A 13,340-nucleotide genomic window follows, 5' to 3' on the forward strand; every position below is an offset into this window, starting at 1 on the left:
TCCTACACTTCATGAACAAACATTTCTATCCACTATCTTTCCCTGTTTTGTTTTCTAATATGGAACATATCAACGCGCTTGCAACAAACGTGGGTAGTGCCGTTCCCAAATCTTCGTTCGCGAAGCCTAGCCATGATGATAGAACATATGTAACTAGTTTTGAGACGATTAGAAGTAAAAGTATATTTCTGATCATATTATCCATTACCTTTCAGGCACACAAGAAAGACAAAGCTATTACTTTTACAGCTCAAATTAGTCTTGTATATTTAAATTACTGAAATTTATTTCTGCTGGCAAAGTGATTTTGGAATCACATGATGGTGAATGTACTAATTATTTTATCTCTGCTTGTTCTGATTTAATTTGAAGTCTTTAAGCTTCCTGTCACTACCTGTTCTGATTCATTAATCTCATTATTGCAAATCAATCATTTTCATTATGCTACTAAAATATATCAAAATGCAATGCAAGAGAGAATTTATGAAATACTTTAAGAAAGATGCAACTAATCCTGATGCATGGATTTACATTATGTAGAAATATTACTCTGCTCATAATTAAAAAGCTACTTTATATTAAGAAAATATTTTATCCTCTTCCCTTTTCCTGTCCCCTCAACCTTACTGGTGTGACCTAAAGCCCAAGGTGTTTATTTTAATATTATTCAAAATAAATCAATTCAAAACTGAGAAAGAAAGAATTTCACAATTGCCTGCATTTTGGAGTTATGACACATTATTACTTGGATCAGAAACTTAATATTTGATATTGTAGGACTTTTGTGACATTATGGCAAGATACAAAGAGAAATGATGAATTGACAGTGCCATGCTTACTTTCTTGCAAAATGTCCCAGCACGGCCAGACAGGAAGTAAACCCCTCCAAACATCAGGTACCCGTCTTTTTGCTTCTTTTGACTACTTCTATTGCTTCCTATTTCCATAGACCTGCAAGTCCTTTTCTGGCCAACAGCAATAATGACACAGAAATGAGAATATCTATTCCCAACTGGCACTGAACTAGACTCTTCTTCCAGGCTTGTATTCTGGTATCTGCAAAATGAATAATAATTAAAAAAAAAGAAGTTCAGAGATTCACTGAACTTTGCATGAAATTTGATGCTTTAGATTTTATAATGATCTAGAGGGAGGGAGGGAGAGAGAGAGAGAGAGAAAAAGAGAGAAAGAGAGAAAGAAAGAAAGAGAAAGAAAGAAACAAAGAAAGAGAGAAAGAAAGAGAGAAAGAGAGAAAGAGAAAAAGAAAGAAAGAGAGAAAGAGAGAAAGAAAGAGAGAAAGAAAGAAAGAAAGAAAGAAAGAAAGAAAGAAAGAAAGAAAGAAAGAAAGAAAGAAAGAAAGAGAGAAAGAAAGAAAGAAAGAAAGAAAGAAAGAAAGAAAGAAAGAAAGAAAGAAAGAAAGGAAAACGAAAGAACGCAAAGAAAGAAAAGAGAGAACAGACACGAAAGAAGAAAGGACAGAGAACGAACTAAGAAAGAAAGAAAAAGCCTGGTTGAGAGAGAAGGATAAGAGACGAGGAGCAAAGAGAAAGAGAGGGATTGAGTTTTCTGGTCTTTCCTCAGGTTGTTGGTGAGGACGAAGAAGCAGAGAATTAAGAAAGAAAAAAGAAAGAAAGACGAGAAGAATAACGCAAGCCAAGAAAGAAAATGAACGAACAGAAAAGAAATGAAGAATTAAGGACAACAGCAAAGTAAGAAAAGATCACTGTTCAACGAAAGAAAGAGAGCGTAGCTTTCGCGTGTGGTGTGGAGTGTGCGAGAACCTCGCCCTATTCGAGGGAAGAGACAGATAAAGAAAGATGAAGCGTCCCGAGAAACAGAAGATGAGGAAATGACGAGATCGAGAAAAGAAGAACGAACAGAAAAAGAAAGAAAGAGAGAAAGAGAGAAAGAAAGAGAGAAAGAAAGAAAGAAAGAAAGAAAGAAAGAAAGAAAGAAAGAAAGAAAGAAAGAAAGAAAGAAAGAGAGAAAGAAAGAAAGAAAGAAAGAAAGAAAGAAAGAAAGAAAGAAAGAAAGAAAGAAAGGAAAGAAAGAAAGAAAGAAAGAAAACCCAAGAAGATCTAACTTATGGCAGCCTTAGGCCAGCTTTTTAGCACATATACAGGGGTAAAAACCAACTGAAAATACAGAAATACAATTTTATCAAAGAATTAATAAATTCCTAGTAAATAGACTGACATCCATTACATATATTGAGCTTGTTCATATTTGTTTCCTTACAGGTAACTTAATTTAATAACATTGTCAGGCTATAAAAAGACCGTCTTGGCAAGAAATCGTTAGTTGCTGCAGAATTAATTTTACACATAGTGTTTATTCTTCTAAAGTCTTATATGACTGAGTCAGGCTTAATCCCACCTTTAATTATGTTCTTCACATGTGCCAACTTGCTGTGACTAACAGCTGTACATCTTTGTTAGTGTGAAATCCCTAAAAGTGACTTTTAATAAAGCCTGATTCCCCTGTAGGTATCCATATAAATCAGACAAATGGTGAAGTGAATTTCAAGTGGCTCTTTGTCAATACTGATTCACTCTTCCTTCCTTTCCCCCCTGACCCTTCCCTCTCCCTTTCCTTATGTGTGCCACTCAGGGCAGACACTTTATCCACACGAAAGGATTGCAGTGGAACATGAAAGACACAGGACACACAATTCACCTGCAGAGATGTTCAGGAAAATGCAATGATTAATGACAATCCAGTCAAAGATAAATACAAAACTTTCTATTTCAAATTTCCCAAATGTCAATTCTGCCAAGTATTGTTTTCCACCTAATAAGTCATGATAGATGAAAATCCAAGTTCTGTCCTGGAAAATAGTGTGTCTGATACTTTCTGAACTAACCTGTTTACCAGGCAATAAATGAAAGATATTTTCACTGGTCTTAAACAGAAGTATAGTTAACTTTCCCTTTCTGCCATAAATCATAGAAAAATAAAAAGAAGTTTTAGCAGTTTTGCAAGTCACTCAGCCAAGTTAATGTTATAATCAGTTCACCAATATCTAAGCTGTCCATCTCTTTGTCCACATAGCCAAACATTCAACCAAACATTCAAGATAAGGTTTTCAAAGTTTCAAGCTTTTTTTCATTTTTTTTGTTCCTATGATTATCAATATAGACATGAAAGGCATCTTACATGAAGTAAATACCATCCTTATTCTGAAGTGTTTCAGAATCCAAAAATGAAAGGCCTGCTACTTAGAGCTAGGTAGTTACAGATTGTTCATTTTAATACAGAACCCCAAACGTTCCAATATTTAATAATAAAATATTTTTATGTTTCAGTTTATGAAGCTAGTTTAATTTACAGCTTCCTATAATTAAAATTCCACCTTCCTTAAAATACTCTTCTTAAACACAGAACTTTGCTTTTCTCTGTAACTCAGTTACCACAATACTTGTGAGTACCTAATATATTCCTTACTGTTTGCTTCCCTTTTCCCCAAAACATCCAACTTTTTGACAGGGCAAGAGAGAGCATTTTTTTTGTCTGATTTGTCAGCTGACAAACATGGGCCAACAGTGCTTCTTGGTATCAAAAAGTCTGATGAAAATCATCCATTGCAATTCCATCAGCTTTTCAGTAAGGGAACTTGGAGAGTGTCCTTCCTCCAGGCACAGCTGCTGTGCCTATGAGCTCATTCTCCTTTTCAACTGATAGAAGTTAGTCAGTGGTTTCAGTAGTTACTGAGGAGATAAAGAATAGCTACCAAAGAAAAGAACGGTATCCTGCATCCTTTCTCTACCATACATTGGACCAAGCAACTGGGCATAAATGAGCATTGCAAGTGTGGGAAATGAGAAAAATATCATACCAAATTCCCATTCATTTATGTATTAAGGTAGGATGAAGTGCACAAAGCTAGTGTATTAGAACTCTAACAACAGTACGTAAGAGCCTCCCCCAGTCAGCATCTTTAAATGCAGAATACAGCTATCTGTCTGAAAGCTTGTATTGTCTAACAGCATTTGGCTCTGAATACTAGCCAAGAGGGGATACGAAGAACTAATGCAAAGAACACACTGTAACATTAAAAAGTACTTCATTTTTTTCTGTATAAGCTGACTTTTGAGCTTCTGCTTAAAATAGCACCCTGAGACTTGGTTATAAAATAATACTGACATTTTATACGTGGAGTTGTACTTTGAAAGAATGAGTGGTGATGTCAATATGGGAAACCCTTATGGTTTTGCACATATGAATTGAGTATTTCCGAACTCTTTTCGTGATTCCTATTCCAGTAAAAGCACAGGATATAAAACTATTACAGGAAGGGTTTTATGGGACTTTCTGGGAGTCAGGCCAATTATTTCAGGTCACTGAATGCGTCAGCAGATGTTTACATCATCCAAGCTTAATCAGAGGAAATAAGGAATTAGGGTTTATCAGCATCATCATAGGTCAATTGAGTTGCATAGTCCATAAATAAAGGGATTTGTGAATAAGCATGTGATTTGTGAAGTGCTGTAAACATTAAAAGAGCTCTTTGTGTAAAATATGGACTTTCTAAAGAACACCACTGAATAATCTCCCATTTACACTCCATGCATGGAACTGGGAGGAAGAAAATTAAGTCAGAAATGGTGGGCCATGTCTATCAAATAACTCTTTTTTTATTTTCATGTTCCACTTGAGCAGAAAGCCACTCTTTTAGCCAAGTCCTCAATTTTTTAAACTGATATAGGGAAATGCATTTATCATTTCCTTCAACGGTAGCTAATGTCTCACTGCTTCTGATTTTAGAATGCATACCACAAGCCAACTAAGAGACGCACAATGAATTTTTATTCTTTCAATTAAAAGCCAGGAGTTAGAACAGCAAATAAGAACTTGCAGAAGAGGAAGCAAATGATTCAGAACTGTAGTCCTTATGAACTATAAACTGCATGTTAGGAAAGAGATTGTATATATAGTTTCACATGCAGAATACTGGCTAAATATCAAGGAACTGTAGGAAAGTGAGAAAAATTTATACTGAAAATTTAATTCTAAAGACAGAATACTTGAGCCTAGGATTGAATAACTAGGAAGTTATTCAAAGGAAGTTTGAATATAAAGGCCAAATAATTAAGCCTTCAACAGGAAAAATTTACAGGCTCAGATTACACAGCTGATAAATGAAAGGTATCTGGGATAGAAAAAACCCAGAACAGATTTGAAAACAGGATAGATTTTTGAGAACTGGGTAAGCTGAAGGTTCTAAAATAGATTAGTACTGGAGATAAAGAAGCAGACATAAACTGGACTGCTCAGTGTTGGAAAAAAACATATATAAAACACAAACATACAGGTGAAAGAATGTAGTGCTTCTTGAGATGAGTGGCCAAAAATAAAAAGGAAAAAACTGAACACAACACTAGATGTTATCAAAGTGGAAATCACCCAGAAATAAAGAAACTTGGTTATAGTACTTTTACAAAGATGAAGGAAGCAATCATCCTGCGCAAGAGAAAACGAATTCTGTTCTAGATAGACAAAATACACCTAAGGAACAGAAAAAACTATAGCTCTGACGTGGCACCTAAAGTTGACTATGGCTGTTATAGTTAAATGACATTGCAAAATTAAAAGGCATAACCTTCCCCAAATCTGGAAGCAGCTTTCTAAACAAATTTTTATGAGTGTTGAGTAAAGCTGAGGGGTCCTTACATTGGTCTATATAACTATGTGTTCACCCATTCCTGAAAATTTTAGGATTTTTCCCCCAAAGATGTTGGTAACAAGCTTAGTATGATGTTCACTATCACCATGCAAATCCTCTCCCATTAAACCACTACCACTGCCATGATTTTAGCTTATTTCTCTATGTTGATTCCAGGATATCTTTACAATTTGCCATTTTGCCAACATAGTTCTATTTTCCTCGTAACTTTCCCTCATCATCCTTAAAACTTATAAACACACAGTTCCACCATCAGGAAAATAGCAAAAGCAGTTATTTTCATATGTAAGGTTTGAAAACAATATTACTTAGGAAAAAAAGATCAGCTGAAGCAATTCAGTCAATTAAGCAAACCAAACAGATTATAATCTATGCAAGTCACTAGAGAAAATTATTCCTGAAAAGAATAACAGTATGGAGTCATTTAGTGAACAGTAGGTTTATTTGCCAGAAAAAAAATTAATGCAGTCAGAGTTTGGAAATAGCAGGACTCTGAAAACTGAGAGGACACAGCAGTGATAGACCCTTCAAGTGAGGTGTTTTGTAGGTTCTAGAGTAGTCACAATTTTGAGTCCAAACAAAAGGCAGAAAATGGAAAACAGTTTTGCAAGAATTCCACTCCACCTTAAAAATGTAATATAGATTGCTCACCAACCACCCTGTAACCTTTGATAAGTAAATTTCTGTTCACTAAAAATTATCAAACAGCTTTATCCTTTATCAGGCATCCATAAAATAATTATAAGTCAATTCTTAAAATAAGCATGTCTCAAATAAGGTTAAGTAGCTTATACTAAAACTCTGCACTCAGTATCAGATTTTTAATGGCCTAGTAAGGCTCCCAGTGAGGATGCTTCTGATGTGAAACTCTGATGAGTACAAAGAATACTTCTGTTAACACAGTATAGACAAACACAGACATTAAACAATCTTTAAGTACACACCATTGTGTATCATGAATAGAATGTAACAACAATACTAGCAATTTTTATGATACAACTTAGATAACAGACGACAAACAATATTTCATTTTTAAATTGATCTTTATGTTCAGGCTCTTCCAACTTAAAAAAAGCTTGAGCTGATATACACAGACTTAAGGGCAGACTTTCAAATACATTTATGCTCTAATGGAATACCCAGTGGAATTTAAAGAAGCACATCAGGTATCAAGTTTTATGACAACCATAACCATCATCATTGTTAAATCTACTTTTGCACACACAGTTTGTGGGTACTGGGTCTGTTTCAGGTAGTCTAAAAGCAGCATCAGAGAAAGAGACACTTTCTCTGATGTGGACACAACTGTCCACAGTTCCTTAGCACATTGTTGAGAAGAAGACAACTAGTTTTCAGTAGTTAGGTCTTAGGATTATTAAAAGAGCTGCAACAAAAAGGAAGAAAGATGAGATCTGTAAAAATTTGTACAAAAAGTAGACCTTTTTGTGGTAGGAAGAATGTGACAAAGAATCATGGGAGTTGTAGTTTTCTGGGTTCTCACGCATGCTCAATCAATACTTGATTGTCATTGGTTGAAAGATCATGTGACATGTTTAAGCGCTGTATTTAAACCTAAGCATTTTGAAATAAACCTTAATTCTGCTCTGGTACTCGTGTCTGAGCGGGGTCCATGCCTCAACAACGCCTTATCGGGACTACAGCAGGTTACCAGGAACCAGGAGCAGCAAGCTCTGGAGAACCTGTCCAGAGGTGTCCATCTCACCAGGATCAAAAAGGAAAAAAAGGAAGAATACAGCGGGCTGGATTACCTCTGCAAAAAGGGACAAAAAAGGAAGAAAAAAGGACCGGAAGAAAGGACAACAGAGCTTCTGCACTCAGAGGTAACCAAAAACTGGCAAAATGGGAGGGTGGATTACCTGTCAGGAAGGAATTTCCTCAGAAATTAAAAAGACAGCTGAAGCTGTAATCCATTTTTTAAAAGAACAGAACAGAAATATAGGAGAAAAATAGACTTTGGGACTTACTGTATTGGATTTCCATAAATGAACCAGCTCTACCTTTAACTGGCATTCACCAAGTGTTATCTTGGAGGAAAATAGGAAGCAAGTTAATTGAAAAAAAACAAGTGAATGTGATATAGAAGCTATCAAAGACTTAGCAGCATGGAAAGCGGTTATGACTGCCTTGAACTTACATTACAAAGAAGCAAAACCAGCCAGGACAGCAGACCTTTTTGCCCCCAGCCCCCCAGCCGACAGCGCGGGGTCGGCGACTGGGGCTTTGCCTGGACTGCCCGCCACCCAGGCCGGCAGCGTGGCTGGCAGGTAGTTTCGTTGAGAGGCCGCCCGCCCCAGTTGTAGTGGCCCCTGCACCGCAGGCACCCAGAGCCACCGTTTTTGCGGCACCGCCGGGACAACCTGGGGCCTGGGCGGTGGCGGCGTGGGGGGCTGCCAGCTTCATGTCTTGCAGCTTACAGCTGCGCCCCCCGCACCATACGCCAGGCCAGGCAGAACGGTGGCCGGGGGGGCTGGGGTGGTGGCCGGGTCAGGTGGTGTGGCAGCGGCTGCGCTGCGGCAGAGCGGAACGCTGGCGGGGGTACAGACCGCCAGCGCTGTGGGGGCTGCAGCCAGGGGGCAACAGGCAAGCTGCTATCGCAAGGGTCAAGAGAATTTGCTAGCTGCCTTTAGCTATGCGGCGGCCATGAGACCACCACAGAGAGAGTGCGGGGACGTGGCCGGGCGGCTGGAGCTCGGGGCTAAGGCACCAGCAGCAGCGGGGGCTGCAACGAACAGACTGCTGTTGCGGGGGTCAGGGCGGTCCACTAACACCCTTTGGCTGTGCAGCGGCCATGAGACCACTGCAGAACAACCACGCAGCAACATGGACACAGCCAACTTACTCCAGCAGTGAAGCAGAAGTGAGAGTGCCTCTTCCGTTACCACCAGTTCAACCAACACACAACAAATTCACAACCGTTAAAGCACCACCGTGGATCTCCTATCAAGAAACCAACCCACAGCCCTCGCCAGCCTCAGAACAGCTTCTACGCCGAAGATGGCCTGATGGAGGAGGAAGAAGAGAATTTAACGCCCAAGAAATCTTAGCCGAGCTGTGGCAAACTGAACTCAGCAAGACAACAGAACCAGAAAAAAGACTAGCAGTTTTGGATCCTGCAAAAGAGGAAGAACAGCAAACGTGGCTACAGCTACTACTTAAGCTCGAGGAGGAGAATGCAGACTGGGAAAGCACACAGAACATCTGCCTACCCAAGCCCAGACCATCAGCAAAGTCAAAGCTACCAACGCTGAAGTGGACTGCAAGTGTACTGACTGCGTTGCTGGCAATGACAGCTGTCAGTTTTGTACTGCAAAAATTTCAGCTGGGACTGATTCAAAGAAATCTCTGCCAATCTGAAAAGCACCTTTATTACGGCCGGGGAATGCAAAGGGGCAGGTGTTCTCCCCAGTGCACTCCGCCGAACCAAGGAATAACATAGCCTTTTATACAGTTTGAAAGTAGCAAGCTCAAAATTATCTTTACACACACACTTTTTGCAGTCTTTCTTATCTAAATAGACATCTAGTTTTACCTCCTATTCTTACCATTATGGAGTAGTTACGTAAAGTTTTATCACTTCAAACAGTTACAGGTTAATACGCATACACTCCTTTGCAGTTTGTTTTATCTAAATAGACACTTAGTTTTACCTCCTATTCTTACCATTATAGAGTATTTACGTAAAGTTTTATCACTTCAAGCAGTGTCAGGTTCCTCACTTCAAGCAGTGTCAGGTTCCCCACCCCTCTCTACGTGCTAAAAAGCCTTCCCCATTCTCTAAGCTTTTTATCTCAATTGCCCACAGTTCGGTCAGAGACTTTTAAGCAGTTTTACATTTTGCAAAGTCACACCTTCATAGCTAAATATCTAATATTTTATTTCATTCTCTATTTCAGGACAACACCATCCACCTACTGACAGAACCAACAATTTAGAGGTAACAGACATACAGCTGTCAGCTACCATGTTTAATTTTCTAAGTCACTAAAGGACAACTTTACTAATTGACAGATTATCTGCTATTATAAAAAGTTCTTTTGTGTTACAGGGGGTAAGAATAATAAGAGGAGCCTCAAATCAAGTATTTACTTCTCACTATTTTAAAATGCTGTTAGACAATATGCCATACACAACATGGGAAGTCAAACCTAAACTAGTAGCAAAGAACCAACCAGTTACAATTTCAACTACAGAAACACAGAATTCTTTATACACAGTCACTGTAAGAGCCTTGAGAAAGCAAAACAAACAAAACCCTCATACAACACAAGCCCAAAGATGCTCCACAAAGTTGCAACATACAACAATACACACCTCTAAATCCACTCAAAACACAAACATGCATAAACTGGCCTATACCCAAATTAAACAATTAGAATGGGAGGCAAAGACAGGAATATCAAACATATTTAGCAGCAGAACAGATATAACCTCACAATGGTCCTTAAAAAACATCCAAACCTATTTAACAAGTTTTCTTAAACTAGCATCCCCAAAGCAAAACACAGACATTATAACCAACAATAACCCAAACATTAACTCTGTTTCCATTGGACCCACTGAAATCACTCATTCTGTAGAACAGAGACTGTCTCTGTCAAAGAGGAAGTCAATTAACAGCAGATTTTTCCCAAAGGCAGCTTTATTGCAGCTGAACCCACAAGTGACCCAAGAAACAGGTAACCCTAAATCAATAAAACAATGGCCTTTCTTTAAAACAGAGGTGATGCATTTACATACGCTATTAGAAAACCATATACAGCCTCACTATGTACAAAAATCCTTTCACTAATCTATCAATCTCTCAAACCTAAAGAAAGATGGGTTTTCATGCTTTTTGCCCCTATCTCAGAGTTGGAAAAGAATGAAGTTTTTGAAACTGAGATTTTATAACTTATTTTTTAGTTAAAGAAAAGCGTAAAAAACACTTCTTGCATGATTGCCTTTGCAAAAAAGGAAATAATGTGTTGCTTCTTAAACATAATAACAGTAGTTTACTGTTAAACAATTGGGTGGAATTAGATTTTGTCATTTTCTACCGCTATTCCTGTTCCTATAAAAACTTTCCTACTAACTCCTTGGCTAAACAAATAAGTGACTTGCCTTTGGGTGAGGAAGACAACAAGCAAGCCCCTCTTATCTCTCACTCAGAATCTCCTTTTTTACATAATGTGGAAAACGAAGGCAGGACATGGCGAACTAAAACTTTGCTAACTATTCACTCATACCACTGCATTTTGCATTGTCAAGAAGATATAAGTTTTGCTTGTAACATTTGTAGTTTTTTCCTTCAAATCAGTTTTCTTAAAAGTGGTGTAAATTGTTTTCTTGACAATGGAAATAAAGGGTAGAGGGTAGTTTAAAAATATTTACACATGAAATTTAACATCTCACCATCTTAAAGCCCAGTATATTCATTAATTCATATTTTTTAAATATAAAACTGACTGATGCCAAACTTTTATTAAGTTTAGCAATTTCATGTTCTTCTAGCTATGATAAAGTATGCAAGATAAACCTTTTATCAATCAGCAAACAAAATTGCTACACATATTACAAAAACTGGAGCAATATAAACAATTTACTAGGGAGCTAAATTTGAACTAAATAAATTCACATACAGGCTGTTTCAGCATAAATTGTATGCTGATTACCAATCAATTACTGAACTCAAGGTAAAGAAAAGTGTGAAGGACCAGGAATCAGAATGGGGAAAATTTCAGAAGTGGAAAAAGATGTACAGTCATTGAAAGGACTTTATGATACAGACTGTGAGAAATAGAAACCCAATCGGGCAATTTCCAATCAGAATTTTATTATATGATAAAAGCAAATTCAGCGCTGGGTGATCAGGGAAGGGGTTCAACAACTCCCAACGCCTGTCACACCCAAAAAGTACAGTTGTTCTACATTTATTCCCGCTACTTCATGCATATTCATTATACCTAAGCATAAACATTACACATTGTTAAGTCAGATATTCAACAGATGCTTTCTTAACAAGAATGTTATCTATAAGCATCCATAATATATTGTCAAATCAGACATTCAGCAGATGCTTGCTATCTATACAAAGTTATAAATTTCAAGAAAGGTCCTATTATCTATCTAACTAAACAAAATTGTCTCACTATAAATCCTACACAAGGTAAAAGGGAGGTAACTTGTTTTATCTCTTTATAGGGGCCCAATTAAGTTTTACGACTTGTTTTTCTTTTCTCTCCAGGTCATATTGAGCTTACACTGTTTCCTCTTAATCAGCTCGAATTATTTTCTCAGTTTATCACAAGACTTTACAGTTATTATGTATATACACATTGTATGCTTCCCCAGAATTTGTATTTCCCAGGCATGTTCAGGCTTGTCCGCTTCCCTTCTTTCCTGCGGATTGGCTGGAGAGGCTGCAGGGAGGAGACAGCCTCCGTTGGCCCCTTCTCTTCCCGGTTCCTCCCACATTCCTCCCTCTTTCACCTGTGCCCCTATCCTGGTTTGTCCCCCCTGCCTGTCTGTCTCCTGCTCCGCCCTATATTCTGGCTCTTTCCCTCTGGAGGTGATAAAAACTGCGTGCGTGCTGGAATAAACCCTCTATCTGCATCCCTCCCTCGTGTCCCGGACCTGTGCTGTGCCATGGTCCTATCCTCCCCTTTCAGACCGCGGCAGAAAAGGATTTGAAACCTTCTGCTTCATAGTATAAAAAAAAGAGAAAAATTCTCCTTATTGCCTGAAAGCCTTTGTAATTATTTTTCACTATGTAAATTAGTGTCATTTTAACCAAGAACATTTAAGTTTATCTCCACAAAACCAGAACACTACAGCTTCAAAAATTTTCCCTATTTTTCATTCATTTCCCAATAGCTTTAAAAATAAAAGTTATTAGAAGTTATTAAATTCTCAAATACATCCACAGACATGCAATTATCACTATAATGTTATTCAAATAATAAGTATAGAATCTTAAACATCCCCATATTTGTTACATTCAAACATTCTCAAAACATTTTGCTGTCACAAAACAACATACATAATGTCAACAAGAGTGCAAAATAGCTGCTTGTAAATCGCAGCTACCTAAGAGACTGAATTAAACCTGGTTACAGTTGTTCTAACTGATATTATTAAGAAATGGAGACTGTAAAACGTTCCAGAAAAATTTAACAGGACCAACAATGAAATCTCCACAACGAAAGATTATCTTTAAAGCCTTCAGCCAAAAAGGAAAAGACACTATAACATAGAGTGACTCACCGCTATTACTTCAAAAACTACAGATTCACCTGAACCTCACATCTATTCCTGCCCACCTTTCATCTGAAATAGACTGAACTGTTATTAACATGTTTGCCAAGATTGTTTTTAAGGATAAAGAACAACTACAAGAAATGAACAAGGCACTGAGACCACCTGCATCCGGACAAACAAAGAAGGACAATTGAACAATAAGGTACAAACCTTGGACCAGGTTCTATACAAGTGTTACAACTTACTCATGTACTTAGCACATTTGTTTTGTAATTAAGCTATGAATGTTATAATTGATTCATGCTATGCTACAGAGTTACTTTCACATCTTGAAGCCTCCTTTCTTCAAGATTTCACTAACCCTCCTTTGCCTGGAAAAGTGCACACCACATAATTCCTT

At 37.8% G+C, this 13,340-nt stretch overlaps 1 protein-coding gene across 1 annotated transcript; it reads left to right on the forward strand.

Annotated features, from left to right (window-relative positions):
* The first annotated feature begins 7,995 nt into the window (after positions 1 to 7,995).
* LOC113993575 lies at positions 7,996 to 11,149 on the forward strand. The gene is made up of 2 exons (XM_039390147.1): positions 7,996 to 9,027; positions 9,598 to 11,149. Exons 1-2 carry the CDS (start codon positions 8,493 to 8,495, stop codon positions 9,687 to 9,689), a joined length of 627 nt encoding a protein of 208 aa, XP_039246081.1. The 5' UTR covers positions 7,996 to 8,492; the 3' UTR covers positions 9,690 to 11,149.
* Positions 11,150 to 13,340: the final 2,191 nt, after the last annotated feature.

The sequence above is a fragment of the Pipra filicauda genome, unplaced genomic scaffold (genome assembly GCF_003945595.2).
Source record: "Pipra filicauda isolate LSUMZ 115617 unplaced genomic scaffold, ASM394559v2 scaffold806_size94821_pilon, whole genome shotgun sequence".
NCBI classification, from domain to species: domain Eukaryota; kingdom Metazoa; phylum Chordata; class Aves; order Passeriformes; family Pipridae; genus Pipra; species Pipra filicauda.

Coding starts and splice junctions, on each gene's coding strand:
- LOC113993575 (XM_039390147.1), top strand. CDS start 8,493: ATGAGACCACTGCAGAACAACCACGCAGCAACATGGACACAGCCAACT. Junction 9,028..9,597: donor ACTGCAAAAATTTCAGCTGG/GACTGATTCAAA, acceptor TCTCTATTTCAG/GACAACACCATCCACCTACT.